Raw genomic sequence first — 21,558 nt, 5'->3', positions numbered from 1 at the left:
GTTACTCTTGCTGATAAGGTGTTACGAACTACAGAGCATAACCACTATGCCTCTGCAATGGAGATTGAAGTTAGACAAAATATAAAGCGAATGAAAGAAATGGCAAGCACCTCCAATGAAACCTGTGGCTCAGTATTGACAGAGGTTTCCCAACACATTCCTGCACATGTAGCAAGTGCAATGCCTTCTATCCCTAATTTACGTAGATAATTCAGAGAAAAAAACAGGAAAATAACTCCCAAAGTGTGTCACCTCAATCATTTTCTGACATCTCCATTCCTCGTGAGCTTTCAATAACTGTAAATAACAAACCCTTTCTTTCGCATGATAACCAAAACCCTCTTTAAAGGATCCTTATCTTTAGTACACCACGTAATCTTTCTAAATTAGGGAATAGTGATATTTGATGATGATGGGACATTTAAATCATCACCCCATCCATTCACTCAAATATACACTATTCATGCATACATTAATAATACTGTAGTACCCTTAGTGTACAGTTTACTGCCAGATAAACATACTTCAACGTACACTGAATTTTTATCAGTGGTTAAATCCAAAACTATGAACAAAAGTCCTAGAAAAGTTCTAATTGATTTTGAGTTACCGATGATTAATACAATAACAAAATTGTACATGGATACCGAAATTCAAGGATGTTTTTCCACTTTTCACAGGCACTTTGGCGTAAGATACAAAAAACATCCTTAGCTGAAGAATTTCTTTCTGACAGTAAACTGCAATTTTGACTAAAGAAACTAACTGCCCTTTGTTTTGTTCCTCCTGACAGTGTAGATGAGTACTACACATCTATTACTGATTCGGACTATTATTCAGAAAATGAAGAAAAATTGGCACCCCTTTTAAATTATTTCGAAAAGACATGAATTGGCCATCTAAGCAGGTCTGTTCACAGGAGAAAGCCACGTTCGCATGTGGAGTGGTGGAACTGCTACACAACCTGCTTAGAGGGAGGAGCAAAAACAAATAATGCCAAAGAGGGTTGGCTTAACTCCTTCAACAAATCAATTGGAAGACCACATCCTAGCTTCTATCATTTTTTGGAAATTTTGAGGAAGTTTCCAAGAAATGAGAAATTCACAAGCATTAACAGGTAGCCTGAACCTACGAGTTTCAAAAAGAACAAAGAAAATGTCTGAGAGACCATTGGGTATTCTTCAATATGGCCGAGATACCCGCCACCCCCTCTCAACACAATCCCCGAAAGGAGGGAAACCGGAAACAGTTCTTGAAGTTTTTGGAAGTGGGATGGAGTGACCATCCCGGCCGTATTTATTAAAACAAAATTAAAAACATTAAACGTTTCATGTTATGTACAATTTCATTACCATATTGCGATGTTTGGCTAACCATAACAGATTCTCTAATACAGAGGTTCTCCTAGCCGAACTAGCATCCTACAAAACATTTCTTGACATATTGAAATTGTACATCCTAACGTTTAAGGGCCAACGGCAAGGTCATAACCGGTGTCAAGATCCCTAACCAGACTTACCCCTCCCACTTGGGATGGGCGACAGCACGGAGGCGTACCTCAAGTGCAACTACTACCAATTTCCCTTGACTTGACGGGGGCACCTAAAGACTCGACGCCAGTTAAAGGTCGTTCGAATACTCGTGTGAGGTATCTATAAGGTATCGTAGACCTTATCCCAACCCCACACAACTTACCGCATCTGCCGTCGCAGATGTCACTGGCCCCGGGAAATTCCCCAGGAGGGGGCTGTAACCCCTCCTACAAAGGAAGGGGCCTTGACCGCCTTTCCTTTACTTCCGGCGACCCATCCTTAGAAGGGACCGCCTCCCCATTGAGGGGCCAATGGCCACCTCTCCCGAGCGCTCCCATCCGTGTTGGGTGACGCCCACTCATAGGGATCTACTAATTAGTGCTCACCGATCATGACCTTACCGCCACAGGCCCGGATAGTTGACCGGCTATCCGGGCCCCCCACAAAAGTCCTACCTAAAGGTCATGCTTCAACGTTTTTTAACCATGCTAAGAAGTCTCCTATGAGTAACTCATTCCCCACCCGAGACAAATGCACACCGTCCCCCAAATACATACTGTCATCATTGATACAACCATGCGAGATAGAATGCAATGTCTTGGAACGGAACAACCTACTCATTTTGTTATTAAGTTTTCTAACAGAATGGTTCAAAGCAGGAATCGAGATAGCCCCCCGCCACACTTTTCGTGGGATCATATGAGACCACGCGATTATGCACCCCGGAACTTTCCTCGCCAACCAACTTACAGTGGAAAGCATTGCCTCTAGGAGAAGTCGTCTACCGGTGGTGACCAAATCATTGCCCCCCAAATGTACTATGACTATAGACGGCGGTGACCTCGTCCGCGCTAACAAACCCTCAAAGAATGCTTGAAACTGGTCAATACAGAGACCGCCCCTTCCGTAGAAGGACACCCTGTACCCGTATTCCCAGGCTACGTGAATCATGTCACCTGCTTCGAATACGTCTGCGGCACGCCTCACGTATGAGTGGCCCACGACCCACACCTCCTTTTTCACAGCCGGTGATGTCTGACCGCTGGCCCGGTGTTGGGTCGACTGCATAGTCCGCCCTGCCTCGTAGGCTTGCGCAACTGAAAACCAAACAAAAACAAGAGGCGTGAGTACATCATTACAGCTTTACAACATGTGCAATCGTACATACCTCTTATAGCAATTGGAGGACCAACGCCCCACTCGTTTTACTTGCTCAACATTAAGACCCCTGGCTGTAGCTTCAGTGGCAGCCCCTATCCGAAAGGAATGGGTCCCGAACTCGCCCGGGTCCAAGCCCGCTGCGGTAATTGACATCGCAAGTACCCGCTGAAACTGAAACTTCGTCAGTGGGGTGGCGTCCGCGTGTCTCAACAAAGTCCCCGCCCATGATGCCACCCTTCGTGCTAGGTAATCTTCTAAACACTTTACCGGACACATGGAGGACCCAGGAACCCTGCGAATGATTATGCAGTCACCCGTCCCATCTTGATCGGTCTTGGACCTGACAAAGGAGACAGTCATTGTCTCGCCCCTGATCTGAACGTGTTCTAGACACAACCCCCCTACCACATCCTGTTTGTTCCTCGCTACTAATTCACTTATCCTCATTGCCCCGTGAAATGCAAGCGTAAAAGCAGCTCGGAACAAAAACGTCTCAAACTGAGACGAGCATGTGGCAGGGAGTGCGTCCAGCAACTGGGACAACCTATCCAGACCTATCGGGCGCCTCTCATCTACTCTGCGACCCTCAAGGCGTTGCCACCCACGCAGCGCTTTTTGTACCACGAAAGACGCTGTCGGGTCCTGGATATTGTGTGCCCTGGCAACAAAGGAAATGGCAGCACGATGCCTTTGGGCCGTAGCCACTGACTTCCCAGCCCTACGCAAGAACATAGGAAAATGTACTACCCATTCCTCATAGCCCCAAAGCCCCTCTCTCTCAGTCCCTAAAAAGGCTAAATAAGCCCTAAACGCCCCTTCATATGCCTTCCTCGTCCTTGGTGCTAGACTTTCTCCCACGAGGTGACGAAGTTCGGGGCACCGAGAGACCAAAGAGCTTCGGGAAAAGGTGCCGGTTCTGGGTCCGCTGAGGGAAGGAAACCCGAGAAAGCCTGCATTTGAAAACGAGACAGTGCATCAGCTGCCTGATTCAACACCCCTGGGACATGTTTTGCTCTGAATATCACGTTCAGTTGCATACACAGTAAGACAATTTCTTTGAGCAGCCTTAACATCCTTTTACAACGTGCTGCCTGACTGTTGATGCATTCTACAACGGTCATATTGTCTGACCAAAATATGACAGAATGATCTTTGAACCCTTCGGGCCAGGTTCTGAGGGCCACCAAAATGGGAAACAATTCAAGGAAAGCAATATTACTCGTCAGCCCCTCTTCATGCCACCATGTCGGCCATCTTTGTGCCGACCATTTTGTGCCGAAAATGGCGCCGAAGCCTATGCTTCCTGCTGAATCTGTCCATAGACCAAGCTCATCAGAGGACACGGCTGGTTTGTTCCAGACGACTCGACCATTGAAGTCCGCCAGAAATGCTAACCAAATACGCATGTCCTGGCGGACCTCAGCCGATAGTCTCGTGCGATGATGACCCTCCTTAAGGCCGACCATCGCTTGAGCAATTGAGCGGGAAAAGGGGCGGGCCATTGGGATCGCCCTCAGGGCAAAATTCAACTTCCCCACCAGTTGCTGCAATTGATGCAGCGTAACTTTAGATGCATTTATACATACTTGCAGGGCTGCCCTGAATTTCAACACTTTGGCAGCTGGTAAACGAAAACAACCTTCACTAGAGTCCAACTCAATCCCCAGAAACTCGAGGCAAGTCGTGGGACCCACAGTTTTACCTGGTGCCAATGGCACTCCAAATTGACCCATTAACACACAAAAGTCAGCCAAGGCCTGGCCGCATTCGTCATCCCCGGCGGCCCCAAGGAACAAAAAGTCATCAAGGTAATGCATTACATGCCTGAAACCCGTTTTCTTCGTGAAGACCCATTGCAGAAAACTACTGAAAGTTTCGAAATATGCACACGATATAGAGCACCCCATCGGCATACACTTATCCATGTAATATGAACCTTGAAACATGAATCCCAGAAGACACTGGTCGTCTGGGTGTACCGGGAGCAATCGGAACGCTGACTCGATATCTGATTTCGCCATCAGCGTCCCGGGCCCCAGGCGATTCAAAATGGCTACGGCCTCATCGAATGATGCGTACCGCACCGAACATACCTCTGGATCAATTGCATCGTTTACAGAAAGACCATGAGGAGCTGATAAATTATGAATCAATCGAAACTCACCTGGGTCCTTCTTGGGGACCACCCCTAAAGGAGAACAGACAAAATTCTGTACCGGGGGTACACTAAACGGGCCGGCGACCCGACCTCGGGCCACCTCTTTCTGGATCTTATCTTGCACTACGGTCGTATGTTGCAAGACGGAAAGTTGATTTTTGCACGTCCCGACACCCTGAAAGTCCCCTACCGGGATGCGGAAACCATATGAAAAACCGTTCCGCAGCACCCCAGCAGAAGTACGATCCGGGTATTCACTGAGCCAGGGAATCATCGCCAAGGTATCAATCGGGGTTGGTAAAGGCGCCCCTCGGACTACATTAGACCTGTTTGGCGCCTCCTCTACCCCCATTCTCACCCGTTCTGGCTCTGTACGAGGACTCAGGATGGGGCGACCCGCAACCACTACATTCATGCTTGAACTTGCACGATCCCTGAGGCCTAGTACATTTACCTTTGTTAAAATTGAAACAGAAACCCCTTTTCCCTGTATTGCCGGCAGGTCTCGAGTAATCATCGGTACCCGCCCCTGACCGAAAGGGCGTCCCTGCATAATGGCGGGAGGACTCGCCAACATTACCCCCCACTAACGGTATTTTCAACATCCCTGATTCTTTCATCTTATCCCATGTTAAAGAATCATAACAGTCCCACGTTAAACTTTTGTTATGCTCCATCGCTTTCCTGAAAAGGTTATCATAACAGAACCACTGGTTACCTTGGTGTGATGTCGAGTACCCCATAATTCGTGACTGATAAACAGGAAACTCGGGAAGCAATTCAGGCCTACGTTCCCCCAAAATCGACGTAAAAATTCCCCATGCATTGCCCCAGTTGCCAATATTCTCATTCACTTTAAAGGCGGCCATTTTTGCGCGCCAAACACTCGGATGCATTAGATCCTTTTGACCCTTAACTGTTTCCACCTCATAATGATCGACAAGCAGGGAGAAAATATTCACATATTCCCCCGCCCAAATCTTTTCCTTTATTGTCAAAGGAACATGTTGCCCCAATTTTTCTCTACGGGAGGGTGCTGACTCATCCCTCGCGATCGGCAATGGCCGCTTACCTGCACCGGACGCTGTTTCCGCCACTCGTGGCTTGTCTATCCCCCCAGCCGGCGCGGGCACCTTGGCTGCATCTCGTTTCTCACGTAACTGTTTCATCAGTGCTTGTGCCTCGGCAGCCGTGGCGCCCTCGCTACTGTCGCCCAACCACGCTGCTAGCTGTGCCGCCAACTCGGGAGGCATCTCCTCTGCGGATGTCGGAATCGGATTCCCCTCCCTCGGTACCGGGGCTGGCGCCTCGAGCGGGGCACTGGGAACCGGGACGTCTCCCCCGGCTGGTCCCCTTTTTGGCCTCTTGGGCTTCCCTCCAGGAACTGCCCCAGCCGATGGACGCCCCGATCCCTCCTCCCCGTCTCGCTCCGCCAACCGCTTCTTTATTTCGGACATCTCTTTAACGAGGACCCGAACCATCTGGTCAGTCGTCATTCCCTTTGAGCCTTTCTTGGGCATCTCTCCGACAAAGTATCTGGAAGACAAAAAGAAAGATCAAAACGCTCAAAATTGGCTCTTCGTTCAGTCCCGAGCTCACGTGTAGCGAGGAGGTGCAGCTTCAGAGCACAAGAACAAGAGGATGTCTTCTGGTCTTGCGTCCCTTTTTATCCGTCTTCAGGGCGGGCGTATACCCGCCCCTGCCTGCCCCGAGGGCGTGGCTGGCTGCGTCAGTGTCTAGGCCAGCCCACTCTAGGGCGGGAACGGGCGCGCCCCAGCTACGCCGCTTCGGGCATACCAGCCGAGACGCGCCTCCCGCCCAAAAATGGCTTCCCGGGGGGATCGAGGCACTCTGCCATACGTTCGGGGGGACCGAGTTGGTCGCCCCTTTCCATATTTATTGTTGATGGTGTCTTCAGACTACCTTGATAATCTTGCGCATATCCTTTATTATTAATATGCACTACCATAAATAATACAGTACTTCCCTGTTTTTTCTACAAAATCAACTTTTTGTTTTGGCTTTTTTCAAAATGACTAGTTTTTTTAATTATTTAAGATTTCTGGTTCCTTACCTTTGGAAGTCTTCTTTTTTGATTTTTGTTCGTGTTTTTCTCTCTTCAAACTTTTCAATCCTCTTTGAAACCCATTCCATTTTCTGAAAAAGCTGTTTTTCCATTTGCGTTTGAAAAAATATTCTGAAAGGACACATTTTTAACAGATGCCAAATCTGCAAAACCCAAAAAATAATCTGCACTCCATAAATTTGGAAACGTTACCTAGAAAAACGCAACCTAATACAAAAATCCCGAAAAAATGTTGTGGTCAAAAATCGCAACAAATACTCCAGCGATGCAATCCAGTCTTTAGGCGACTATCCTAGAAATACCATCCATATTTTTCCCAGTTTTGATTTAAATTCCACGACCAAATAATTAAAAAAGAATGTTTTCTTAACCTTCCAAATTTTATTTTAATATTTTTTGCTTACAAAAAAAATTATCCATTCAATTCATCTGTAAAGTAATAATCCATTAAGTAATGCATAAAAGCATTTTTTTAAATGACATTATACTAATATATAAAATAGATTAATCATATTTTCTTCTAAAAAACAACACCTGACCTCAGCATTTCTATTGCAACATGTGCAGGAATTATTGTTGAAAAACCTTTCTGAAAACTATTTGTCTTTCTCTCCTTACAGTAAACATTCCTTCCACTGCGTCTTCCAACCTTGCCTTCCTCCAATTGCAGATCCAGCAAGTTCACCCAACAATTTCCTTGCATCTTTGTTTTTGTATACACTTTGCAAAAGCTAAATGTATATAATTTTATCTTATTAATTTGTTTTTTGCCTGGAAATAAGTAAATAAACACTTCTATTTTGAAATCTTTTTTCTTTTACAACATATTGAATAATATGTTGATCCTATTTATTTATTATACAGCATGCTTAAGTCCTGCAGACACACAGGATATAATTCAAATTGAAAACATTCCACATAATCATTTAATCATTTTTTAAGCTATTTTTTTGAGTGCGGAATACCACAAACTATCAAGACTACCATCTAAAGCTTAAAATCTCACTACCAGATATTCATTCCACAAAATATTTGTCTCTGTTACTAACTGAGAATGCATTGCGGGGCATGCAATGTCTATGCAAGAGAAGCACGCATTGTTAAATGTTTAGCAGAGCAGCATCAAAAGAAGCAATAAAAGAAGACGGAATCTCTTAAACTCACTTATACTACATGATGGATCATTCTTAAACTATGTTGGTGCTTTCCGCATAGATTAGCTTTTTTCCTTTATAGCAGACATAATTGGCAGTGTAATGTAACCATCAAACACGCACCCAAATAGAAATATGACAAGTCAGTAGCAGCTACAAAAATCGCTAATAAAATACATGCTCAAGAAGTCACTTGAATTCCATTTTTTTGCATTATAAATATAAACAGAAGAAGAACGCACACATGTGCCAAAACGGCGATGCATTCAGTTTGTATGCCGAGAATATTTTTTCTTTTATAGCATATTTATTATTGAATATCAAACAACAATATAACACGCAGAGGATGATCGCTAACAAATGCCTAACCCAATTATTAAAACATATTTCTCTAAATAAATAACACCATCGACAAATATAATATTTTTATATTTTATAACTAATTTGTCACCAAAATAATCAACAATCTGAACCATCATCACAAACAGTATCCTCAAATTATAATCCTATTGTCTTTTAAAAATATTAAAAGTACTCCCAAGTACAGCCAAGTAAAAGTGTTCGACTCCTCTCCCGGTCGATCCTCATTATGTGGTGTAAACCTTTGTACGAGTATCATTTTTACGATATTTCCAAACGAAGAAATCCTCTTAATAAAACCTTAATCCAAATCATAAATTTAACATTTTTTTCTTTACGAATTTCAATTTATGCAACGTTTAACACATATCGCCGGCTAACATTTGTAAATAGTTTCGACATTTTTATTTTTACTTTTAATTTTTAGAAACAAAATCAGATTATATTTATGAAATATACTTTTAATAATACATTCAATACTTTAATTTCATTTAATAGTAATGAAAAATTATCTTAACCGTTCAACAGTTACATGCCTCTTTTCTCGTCTTCGAAGCGCCGTATGACGTATAAGTGTCTTTGCGTCACTGACTTCATTTTTCGCTAAAATAAAAAAAGGACTAAGTTAACCATAGCATCCAATAGTAAACCGTGGGAATTCAATGAAAGTATATACAGCAATAACATTCTAAATTATTAAAAATGTATTTAAAATAATGTAAATCTATTACATATTATTTCATTATTTATTATGAATCATGCATTGTTAAAAAAAGAAATTAATTCAAAATAATATTTAATTCTTATAATCAATTATTTTATTCATTCTAATTATTTAATTTTTCAAAAAGTAAATAACAAGAACTGTACTATTGTAAATAATGTATTAATCATTTAAAATGTAATACCATGTATTATAAAGTATTTCATAGATGCTATATTACTAATAAATTAAACATTTCTAAAAAAAACAATGTCACAAGTGTAAACAGAAAATACATGCCAATATATTTTAAAACTGTGATACCATACTTTAAAATACTTTAATATTAATGCAAATTGATATTACCTTTGCTTCGAAGTTGCATGCTACCTCTCCTGAGTGGAGAAGTGTGGCTCAATGGTTAGAGCGTTAGACCCTGATGCAGAGGTCTAGCCCGGGACCAGGGTTCAATTCCCCGCCTCGGCGGGTCTTGGACTCAAAAATTCCACGAGCCTGATAATTCTCACCTCGGTACCTATTCCAATCATGGAGTCCCACTCTGCAACTCTGGGCAATAGCTTAATCTCCACAACGGCCCCCACTACGCTAAGGATGCCTGGCCTCCACCTTGGGGGTGCCCCAGAGTGGACGCCTCACAGGGAAAGCCAGGATGGGTTCCACATCGGTATTCGTACAAGCGCCTTGAGACCCTTGCGGGTGAGTAGTGCGCTATACAAGTATCAATTTTTATTTTTTTTATTTTCCCAACGCCTTCAATCCTCTTTATGACGTTTAAACCACTTTGAGTCACAGCTTTATTCTATCGCAAAAATAAACAAATGTAATCACAGAAAACACATGCCAATACATAAAATCATGCGTAGTAATGGTAAACGCGTAGTAAAAGCATGCTAAGTAGCAGCATGCGTAGTAATGGTTAACGTGTAGTAAAAAAGGCGTAGAAAAGGCATATCGAAGTAATGCCTGCGTAGTAATGGTCAAACACCCATTCCACATCATGCCACAAAATTCAACAGCACATCACATAATTAAACTCCACCACATACCACTCCACAGCACAAAATATCTTTTCATAAAATTACACTCCATCACACTCATTACCACTCCACATAATTCCAGTATGCTCAATACCACATAATTACTATCCACATAATTCCACTACATGGCATGCCACATAATGACAGTACACACATCCACTCCACACCACACAATTCCACAACTAACAATTCCAATCCAACCCACATAATTCTACTCCACACCTCATACATCCACTCCACTTCATAACACATGGGTAAAAGGCAGTGTGATTTACAACTCCAATAGCTTTAACTCTTGTAAAAGCTAGAGCCATTGGTTTTGCCAATGCTTGTTCTGTGCTCTGTCCTGATGCAGTCGGCAGTGGAGAAATGATTGAAGGCAGAATTTCCCCCTAGCTTTCAGCACTCAGATACTATAAACTCCTGCCTTGTTACTTTGCTACACGGACTTTGGTGCATTTTTATACTCTACACGTCACACAAGGGTGGACTGGTGTATGCAGAGGTGGGGTTGCATCAGTGAACATCTGAGAACCAAGGTTTACATAAAAAGGGAAGTTTCGAGCTAGGCACAAAGTATCCCACTGTGAATATATTTTCCAAAAGTACTACAGGTTATGTAATTTGGATAAAAACACAATGTGCATTAACGAAATTCTGAAGTTGTTGTTCCTCTGAAATGTTAATGCCATTTGCCTTTTTAATGCAATATTTAAGTGTTTTTTCATGTATTTCCATAGGTTCCAACCAGAAATCTATTGTTAGCTGTATTTGCCGTGGGCATTGGAGGTACTTTTCAATATGGGTACAATATTTCAGTTATCAATGCACCTACTGTGGTAAGTGAAACATGAAAAAAACTGTGTTTTATTTCTTCTCTTTTTCAGTTTTTAATACATTCAATAGATTTTATTCATGATTTTGTCAGTGTCACCCACATATTTTCTTCCAGGTAAGACAGAAACTGTGCAGATGTATAGAAGTATGGATACATCTATGTTTGTGTGTATGATATCCATGTAACCTGATTTAAAAGCTATATCGCTTGACTGTGGCTGGCGTATAAAATAGCTACACCGTCCATGTTAACACCAAACCATAACTGCCAGCCCAAATTCAATGTTCATGATTGCACCATGATGCCTCAGATGATATACAAAATTACATAGATGACATCACTGGTAAAATTACATATCACCCTACATTGACATTATGTTAATGTTAATGTTAATGGGTGTCTTATATAGCGCACGGCTACTCCGAGGAGTGTCCCGGCGCTTTCTGACCCATGACTGAGAAGAAACGGAAAGCAGGGAAAATAACAGTTATTGATTATAGAGCCATGTTTTCAAGGCCTTTCTAAAGGCCAGTAGATTGGGAATGAGGCGCAGCTCGACGGGAAGGGAATTCCATAGTTTCTGGGCGAAATACTTAAACGAACGACCACCTGTCCTGACTTTCCTGATGGATGGAACAGTTGCCAGGAATTATGGAAGACATTACTACTGACACAGTATATTTCTTTAGGAAGTAGGTTGTCAGTTAATGGCTTGTTTGTAAATGGGCTTTTATTGGTTGGTATAAATATTGTGGGCCCATATTCATTTGGGGTGTGAATTATAGTTGGCTCCAATTACAAATATATATATATATATATTATGTTAAAAAGAAAGGTAGAGAGCAGCCCTTTTATATGGGGAACCCTGCAACACAACTAGAACTCTGAATCTGCATACCTCCAATCCCTAGAATTAGCACAGTGTCATTCACGCCAATCTAGATAGTTACAAAGCCTCATGCCCTTTTTAAAGCAAAGCCTTTAAGCGTAGGATTAGCTAGTGCCATCTAAAATTGCATTTCTTTAATTAGACGTGAATGCTTAACTCCTCTGGTTAAGCTAACTTAGTTAGACAGTCAATATGCACTTTCAGATGCATGATTATATTGTTGTGTAGTTCCTATAGAAAATACACAGGATCTGCATGTTTACACAACATACACTCTAGGATTGGTGTCAGACGAACTCTTACTAAAATCATGAATACATTCAAGTATATAAAACACATAATAAAAGGAGCGTACTCCTACGTTGCCTCCCTATCTAGATGTACCTAATTTTACCTAGGATGGGTGAAGGTGTTAAGCCAAGAATTCCTCTAGGATCTCATCACCCCCATCACCTTAAGTGAGACTGTGGGAGCCCTTCTTGGTCTCGAGTTTGACACCCCGCAAGGGATGTTAGACCACTGCGAGCTGGAGTGTCTGCATGCAGGAATCCCTGCTTCTCTGGTCAGTGTGTCAGCCGGGTCATCTCGATCTCCTCTAGCTATTTTAGCAAAACGTGATATATATATATCCATAGGTCTCCCCAGGGGTCCTACTTTGCTGTGTTACTGTGTCGGCCTATAGGATGACGTCTGGACTGAACTTGGTACATAGGTTTCATACAGGAGATGATAGTCTTGCTGTGCTTCCAAGAATCCTCATGCATACTGTATGAGATTTTGAACTAGGGAAAATCGGCGTTCTGAATGCTGTGTAATATCTAGGTAAAAGGTCAGTCCATGTAAACAGTGACAAGTGTAATGTAGGCAGAGAATATAGGTGAAGGGTGATGAAGTGAGGCCTATAGTATAGTACCTATATGAAATATAACAATATGTGCACATACAGTGTGCATGATTGAAGCAAAACAATAAAATATGAATACATGAGTACATAAAAAAATCAGTAAAAGCAGTATAACATAAAATACATACACAAGTATAATTGTGAACAAGAACTACAATGTATAACATTATAATGAAGACATTAGAACACATGCTTATATGAATACTTTATTTCTACAATGAATGCACTCCAATAATATGTTCACTTTACATTAATAAGGTTGAGGCACACAGTAGATATATGGTGCTAATACATGTTAGTATTGCTCCTTTGTGACTTATAGGGGTGGGGCTTAAATTGTGTGTTTCCAGCCCCCACTAATGGCAACTTTAGCAATCACAATCAAGATATAGATCTTATTTGGTGGACCAGTTAAAACCTTGTAGTCTTTATCATTTTTCGTCTAGACTCCTCCAGACTTTTCATGTCATCATAGTATTTAATTTGACTGTCCTCTAAATCTACATTCACTCTCTTCCTTTTTACTCCTGCCTTGGGTTTATACACTTATATCCCTGAAAAATCACCACTAGGAATATCACACAAAGGGCTATTATCACAAGGGGTTTCAAGATGAACCCAAATTCCACTTTCCAGGTGTCCAAACCATTTGTGCACTGAAGCAAATCCACTCCTAAGTGCTTCCCAAGCACCTGTCCCTTCCAACTCTCCCAACACTTCCTTCAGACCAGAAATATTCTTAATATACTTCTGCAAAAAGAAATGTGTCAAGAATGTAGGTGCTGCATGGCTGGACCTTTAACATCAACAGATACCGCCCTCTTTTGCAAGAAGGATGTCTAATTCAAGTCCATTCAGCAAAAAACAGAGGTCAAATAGCTAAAATTTCAGTATCTACAACTAATAAAGTTCCAGTGGTTAGTTTATCTACTATGGTGGGCACATGTATAATCTTGATGTAATTCAAGATAACACCGACAGATGGAATCATTATATCAAAAATATCTCCCACCACCTCTCCAGCACTGACTCCTCGTTTGAACCTAGACTTCTGCTCTGACACAGGGTTAACAAAATGTTCCACATGATAAATCTTTGGGAAAACTACTCCATGTAACACGAAGCATGCCATTTCTTGGTCAATTCGAAATTAGCATACTTTCCATAAATAAAATAAACTACAGGATCGTTTCCATCAAGAAATAATTCCCACTTTCCTCATACTTCAATTTCCCTTTGCCAATCTAAGGCTACTGCAGCTTGTTTACTGCTGCTTGATGATCAGTCTCTTCTTTTGTCCATTTAGGTACCCTAATTAGGTTTGTAGCTTTAACTTTTATCTCCCTCCTCCTAGCTTCCACCACGTTTAAAACTTTCTTCTAAAAATGCACGTTAAATTAGTATCTAGTGTCATGGTATGTGTAAAATATCTTTTAGCTGTGTCAGTGATTTTGCCATAGAATGTCTATTCAAATCTTTAGCAAGGGAACTTCTGAAAACACTAGGTCATAATTTGAAAACTAGAAGTTCAAGTAACCCTGTCTGTTAAATAGACTCAGCAAAAATCTGAAGGCGACATCATACATTAAAGTTATGTGGTGACAAGTTATAGCTTCTGCAACTGATGCAGGTAATTGCATGCAGGCATAGCAATCCATTGCTTCCATGGTATTCACATTTTCATAAAGTAATTTAAAATAATCATTTGAGGAAAGATCCCCTCTTGATGAATCTACATAAAATACTCTAATGACTGGTGTGTACATACTGGTGTCAGCAGGATGTTAAGGTTTGGGATAACTTTGGGCTTAGCCTCCACTGTGCTAGATGTTGCTGGATATAATCCTACAAGAAAAATAATTAGTACTACAGCTACGACTATTGATATACCTGTGATTATTCACCTAATCTAATGGGGTTAGGGTTAGGCTCCATTGCTTCTCTAAAAGCAGACTGATGGGTGAAATATAGCAGCAGCAGAGTCTTCTCTGTTGGCATCCACCTGTGCAAATGGCAAACCAAAGTTCAAATAATATGCAATGAAAATATTTACAACATCTTTGTGAGACTTACTTAGCCCTAGTACATGTTCTACCGACCCCCGGGACCACGCACACAATTCAGCGAGGACATCGCCGACTTCGTCAGCCCGCATGCCCTCCCCTCCGCTGACTACATCCTCCTGGGGGACATCAACTTCCACCTGGAGAACAACAACGACCGCAACACCACCACCCTGCTCGACAACCTCGCCAACCTCGGACTCAAGCAGATGGTGTCCACCCCCACCCACCTCGCCGGACACACACTCGACGCCGTCTTCTCATCCAGCAAAGACATCTCCTTCAGCCACGCCACGGGACTGAACTGGACGGACCACAGCTGCGTCCACTTCACCTTCAGAAGAACGACGATCCACCACCACCAGCAACAGGTTGCTCGAAGAAGCTGGAACAATATCACAGCCGACCAACTCGCCGCTTCCCTGAGCCAGCACCCTCCCGCCAGCTCGGCGAACCCTAGCCAGGCCGCCGACAACCTCACGAAGTGGATCAGCAATTGCGCGGACGAACTCGCCCCACTGAGGACCCCGCCCAGCAGACCCGGCAGCAAGAAGGCCCCATGGTTCACCGACGAACTCAAGAGCTCCAAGAAGAACTGTGGAGCCCTCAAGAAAGCCTGGAGAAGCGAACCAACAATGGACAACATGACCACCCTCAAGCTCGCCACCCGGAAGCACCACCAACTGATCCGCGCCACCAAAAAAACTGCATTCAAGGACCGGCTGGACAACAACGCACACAACTGCAAGGAACTCTTCAACATCGTGAAAGAGCTTTCCAACCCCAAAGCCGGAAACAACGACATCACCCCATGCAAGACCTCTGCAACTCCCTCGCCTCCTACTTCCACAACAAGATCGCGGACATACACAACAGCTTCAGCACTCAACCGACGCACGCCACGACCGAACCACCGCCCCCCACCACCACCCTCCGCGCCTGTACTCCGATCAGCACCGAAGACACCGTCCGCATGATGAACTCCATCCACTCCGGATCTCCGACCGACCCCTGCCCTCACCACGTCTTCAACAAGGCCGACGCTGTCATCGCACCCCACCTGGGGGACATCATAAACACCTCCTTCGACACCGCCACCTTCCCGGAGAGCTGGAAGCACGCCGAACTCAGCGCGCTACTAAAGAAACCAACAGCGGACCCTACCGAACTCAAGAATTACCGCCCCATCTCGCTCCTCCCGTTTCCAGCCAAAGTCATCGAGAAGACCGTCAACAAACAGTTGTCCGCCTTCCTCAAGAAGAATGGATCCCTCGACCCCTCACAGTCTGGCTTCCGAGCCAACCACAGCACCGAGACCGCCCTCATCGCTGCCACCGATGACATCCAAGCCCTGATGGATAACGGAGAAACAGCGGCCCTCATCCTCCTAGACCTCTGAGAGGCATTCGACACTGTCTGCCACCACACCCTAGTGCAGCGCCTCAGCAACGTCGGAATCCAGGAGAAGGCACTGGAATGGATCATCTCCTTCCTCAACGGAAGAACACAGAGAGTCCGTCTACTACCGTACAAGTCAGAGGCCACCGAAGTCATCTGCGGCATCCCTCAAGGATCCTCGCTGAGCCCCACCCTCTTCAACGTCTACATGAGCCCCCTCGCGGCCATCGCACGCCAACACAACCTCAACATCATCTCCTACGCTGACGACACCCAGCTGATCCTCTCCCTGACCAACGACCCCGCCGCCGCCAGAGCCAACCTTCACGAAGGGATGAAAGACGTAGCCGAGTGGATGACGACCAGCCGCCTGAAACTGAACTCAGACAAGACGGAAGTCCTCATCCTGGGCTCCTCGCCCTCTGCCTGGGACGACTCCTGGTGGCCCCCCGCCCTGGGCACCGCACCCAAACCGACAGACCACGCACGCAACCTGGGCTTCATCCTGGACTCCTCCCTCTCCATGACCAGACAAGTCAACGCCGTCTCCTCGTCGTGCTTCAACATCCTGCGCATGCTACGGAAGATCTTCCGGTGGATCCCCACCGAGACCAGGAAGACGGTCACCCAGGCCCTCGTCACCAGCCGACTGGACTACGGCAACGCCCTCTACGCCGGAACCACCGCCAAGCTCCAGAAGAGACTCCAGCGGATCCAGAACACCTCAGCCAGACTCATCCTCGACATCCCATGACACAGCCACATCTCCGGACATCTGAGAGACCTGCATTGGCTCCCCGTCAACAAAAGAATCACCTTCCGTCTCCTCACCCACGCACACAAAGCCCTACACGATCAAGGCCCGAGCTACCTCAACAACCGCATCAACTTCTACGCTCCCAAACGCCATCTCCAATCAACCAGTCACGCCCTCGCCGCCGTCCCCCGCATCCGAAGAACGACAACAGGAGAAAGATCCTTCTCCTACCTGGCCGCCAAGGCCTGGAACTCCCTCCCTCCCGACCTGCGCCTGACCCAAGACCACCTCTCCTTCAGGAAGAAGCTCAAGACCTGGCTGTTCGAGCAGTAGCAGCACCCCGCCCCCCCCAAGCGCCTTGAGACCCTCCGGGTAAGTAGTGCGCTCTATAAATGTCTTTGATTGATTGATTGATTGATTGGTTCTTCTAAATGACACCCTCACGCTTCTTCGGCTGCCTCTGGCCTCTGAAGTCTTTTTGCTCCTCCTACAAATCTATATACATGTCTCTAGTAGATGACCAGTTCATATGCACTGATCAGATTCAGACTGAAATGCTACCATATATTTGAGGGTAAAGCAAATTCAAAATGCAATTCAATCAGAATGCTCAGTTCAAGCAGCTTCAGCTAAATCTGTATTGTTCTTCCAAAATTCTGAGAACTCTCTCTCTCATTGGCAGCAAGGTATGTCCAATCAGGGGCCTCCTACAGGGTGCTCTATCTCTTTTTGATATTCTAAGTGCAAGTCCTTCACCTTCACCTGGTTGTTCAAATAGTAGCATCTCCCCCCAACCCCTTGAGACCCTCACGGATGAGTAGCTAACTCTACAAATGTTTGATTGATTGATTCTCTGTCACTCTCCTCAGCATCCTAAGTATCCTCCGGAACTGTTTGAAGTCCACATTCATCTGTCAGATTCAGTCTCCATCTTTCTTGCCTTCCTGGCCAACGTTCTCCAGCTGTCACTCACGGTTCTACAGCACTCCACCCATTGTCATTGTCTGGATCTGGCTCAGTCCCCACCACAGTACAAGACTTTCCTGCTTCAGCTCCAATTGTTGATTCATTAAGAACCCCCTCAGGCTAAACGGGAGCTGTTTCAGACTCTTGCTAGTCCCCTACAGAGTGACTAACCTGCTCCTCTGATCTCTCAACCACCACTGGGACTTCTGGGAGTTATGCTGTTACATCATTAAGGGGACATAGAACCCTATGAATGTGTGCAGCATGCACCTAGTTGGGGATACCACCGCATTTCACAGCAGTTGTGGTGACTAGGATCACCTGGAAAGGGCCACGCCGGCAGGGTCCCAGAAAACTCTTCTTCACATGTTTCTTCACCAAAACCCTGTCACCAGGACTAAGGTCAAGACACTGTTGCTGGTGAGGTATGGCTGAAAATGCTTCAATCTTGTGAGTCACAGAACGCACCACATCAGCCAGTCCCTTGCAGTAATCATAAATCATGTCATCTGTAATGTTCACAAGTGCATTTGCAGGTACAGCTGGCTGTCTCATTGCTCCGCCCATGATAATTTCATGGGAGGGCAATCCTGTCCTCTGGTCAGGAATGCTGCAAAGACTCATCAACACAAGGTGCAAAGCATCAGGCCACTTCAAAGACATGGAAACAGACACTTTTTCTAATCTGGATTTTAGTTTGCTATTAAATTGTTCCACCAGACCTGAAGCATCAGGTCGATAGCTACAATGCAGTGTCTGTTCCACTTGTAATGCTGCACTCAACATTCTCAGCATCTCATTGTTGAAGTGTGTCCCTCAGTCTGACTCTAGAGAACTCGGGAACCTGAAACCAGGTATTAACTTCCTCAACAACAGTTTAGCTACTGTGAGACTATCATACCTTCTAGTCGGATAAAGCTTCAACCCATTGTGAGAACATACACACAATAACCAGGACTTTTCTCTGCCCATTGCACACAGACATCTCAATAAAATCCTACTGCATCCTGCTGAATGGACCATATGATCTTCCTATGTGGCTCAGTGTTACTGCAGATCTCTTCCGTACAATCATCTGTTCACACAACACCTCTGTGACACAATGCTTCAGCCATCAATCTGAATCTCGGGTTCAACCAGGTCTGCCCAAACAAGCGGACCACGGCATCCCTTCCTACATGAGCACGTCTGTGAAAATGCCTAGCCACTGGTGGCAAAAGACTATTTGGTAAAACAGGTCTTCCATCTCATTAAACCCAAATGTAATTGTCTCTCTTGACACTAACTGCTTCGACCCAACTTTTCCGTTCTGCCTCTGGCACCTCTTACTAAAGCCTCTTAAACTCCTCCCATGTGTCAGCAATAGTTAACAAAAAAGATTAAAATTGGTCTCATCAGTTCCCTCATTCCTATACTCCCCATTAAAGCTACAAGCATTGTGAGCACAGTCCTTTACCAGCCCTGTGAGCATACCTGTTGCCCACTGTCACATAATCCTCTCTCTTACAGTTTACAAAGCATTTCACAACTACAAATTGAGCAACGCTTCAAGAAATGTCCTCACTTGCTCACCATTTCTTATGGGGACCCTGAAAAGGTCATGAATCTCCTTTGGGGCTATAACTGTCCGAAGTCATGCACGATATGTAAGCCATACTGACTATCAGTGAAAATTTTCATCTTCACTTGGTCTGAAACACTGCATGCTCTTGTAGGAGCAACCAATGCAGCAACTTGTGTGGAGAGTAATCCTTGAAGCCAGGGAGCTTCAACTACTTAAACTGTATAAAATGCATAAGCAGGTCTGAAATTTGCTCTATGGTCTTGCAAGCATGAACCATCCACAAACAGAGCAAAATCAGATTCACGTAGTGGCTCATCTTGTATATCTGGTCTTGGCTTGGTGCACAGGTCAGTGACATCGAGACAGTCATGTTCCATGTTCCACTTCACCATCATCACTGTCATTCTCTGGAAGGGGCAGGAAAGTAGCAGGATTCAAAACAGAATAGCACTTCAGTGTAATGAACTTAGCTTAGGGTATGATTTGCTCATACTTGCTGAGACAGCTATTTGTGAAGTGCTGTGTTTGGGTTCTGTTAAACAATTTCTCAACAGAGTGGGGAACAAAGACAGTCAATGGATGACCCATCATGATGCTTTCAAACTTCTCTATGTTGACACCTGTGGCTGTCACAGATTTGAGGCATTGAAGCAGCCCTGCAGCCTCAATGCCTCAAGTGTAGCATAGAAATATGCAACAGGCCTGCGAACACCTCCATGTATTTGTGTAAGCACTGAGAGAGCATAGCCTTTAGTCTCACTGCAGTAAAGAGCAAAAGGATTATTGTAATCAAGCATTCCCAGTTCTGGGGCATAAGAGAAACTTTCTCTCAGCTCTAGGAAGACAACTAAGCAATCGTTATCCAAGGGTACTGGATATGGCACAGCCTTGTGTGTCAGTCTTTTTAAAGGCTTAGCCTCTAGGGAAAAATTGGGTATCCATTAACAGCAGTTGCCCACTGTTCCTAGAAAGATCCTGACTTCTCACTGTGTCGTTGGTGGGTTCATTTGCATAATTGCAAAGATTCTTTCCTGTAACACCTTCCTTGCTCCATTCTCAGTATTATGTCTGAGATGCAGAACTTCCCTTAAACCGTACTGCAACTCATTTGTCCCTTCTCAGCTAAATGGTTCAAGAGGGCAATAGTATCAGTCTTGTAAGCTTTTTGTTTATTTGATGCAATCAACAGGTTGTCAATGTATTGCACTAGGACAGAGTTACACTGCATGATCAGGGACTCCAGATTCTTTTTAAGGATCTGTTTGAAAATAGATGGACTCTCCATATACCCTTGTGGGATTCGGCACCATACCAAAACAGGGTTGCAGAAGTGAAATGTGAAGAGGAACTGACTGTCCACATGCAATGGTATGGAGAAGAAAGCCGGCAAAGGCCGATGACAATGAACCACTCAGCCTCACATGGAATCTGAAGTAAAATCAAAGCTCAATATGTTACCATGGGACAACAAGGAACGACTATAGTGTTGATCTTACTCAAATCCTGAACAATGCAGTACTTTCCGCAAGGCTTCTGTAAGCCCATGGTGGGCGAGCTATAGGGATTCCACATAATCTCCTTTAAAATGCGTTGTTGAATCATTGACTTAATCACTGGAGTAATTGCAGCAAAGTTTCAAAGGTGAGGTTAAATTGCATAGTTTTTGGGTACTCAACATTGAGCTTATTTGTATATGGACAGGCTCCACTCATTTGATGAGTTCAATGTCCTTTCCTGAAAAATCCAAAACCTCTGGCTTCACCGTGTCTTTGGGATCTAGGGCTAACCCTTCATTTGTCATCATAGGAAACAATTCAATTGTTGATGTTTGATTGACCAAGTTAATGGCAACATCATGGGTCTGGAACTCCACACCATTTGGTGTGCAATAAATGGTGCAATTCAACTCGCACAACAAGTTGTGTCCCAACAGACTGACAGGACTTGAATCACATACCACAAATCGA

At 44.2% G+C, this 21,558-nt stretch overlaps 1 protein-coding gene across 1 annotated transcript in view; it reads left to right on the top strand.

Moving 5' to 3' along the window:
- The window catches only part of LOC147679577 (solute carrier family 2, facilitated glucose transporter member 11-like), a 510,350-nt gene that overhangs the window by 127,358 nt on the left and 361,434 nt on the right, over positions 1-21,558 (top strand). Inside the window, exon 2 of the mRNA XM_086943162.1 lies at positions 10,953-11,051. Coding sequence (XP_086799288.1) covers positions 10,953-11,051 — 99 coding nt within the window. The remainder of the gene's footprint in view (positions 1-10,952; positions 11,052-21,558) is intronic.

Source organism: Lissotriton vulgaris, chromosome 11 (genome assembly GCF_964263255.1).
Source record: "Lissotriton vulgaris chromosome 11, aLisVul1.2, whole genome shotgun sequence".
Taxonomy (NCBI): domain Eukaryota; kingdom Metazoa; phylum Chordata; class Amphibia; order Caudata; family Salamandridae; genus Lissotriton; species Lissotriton vulgaris.
The sequence above is the reverse complement of the archived record's forward strand: the minus strand, read 5'-3'. Positions and strand labels throughout refer to the sequence as shown.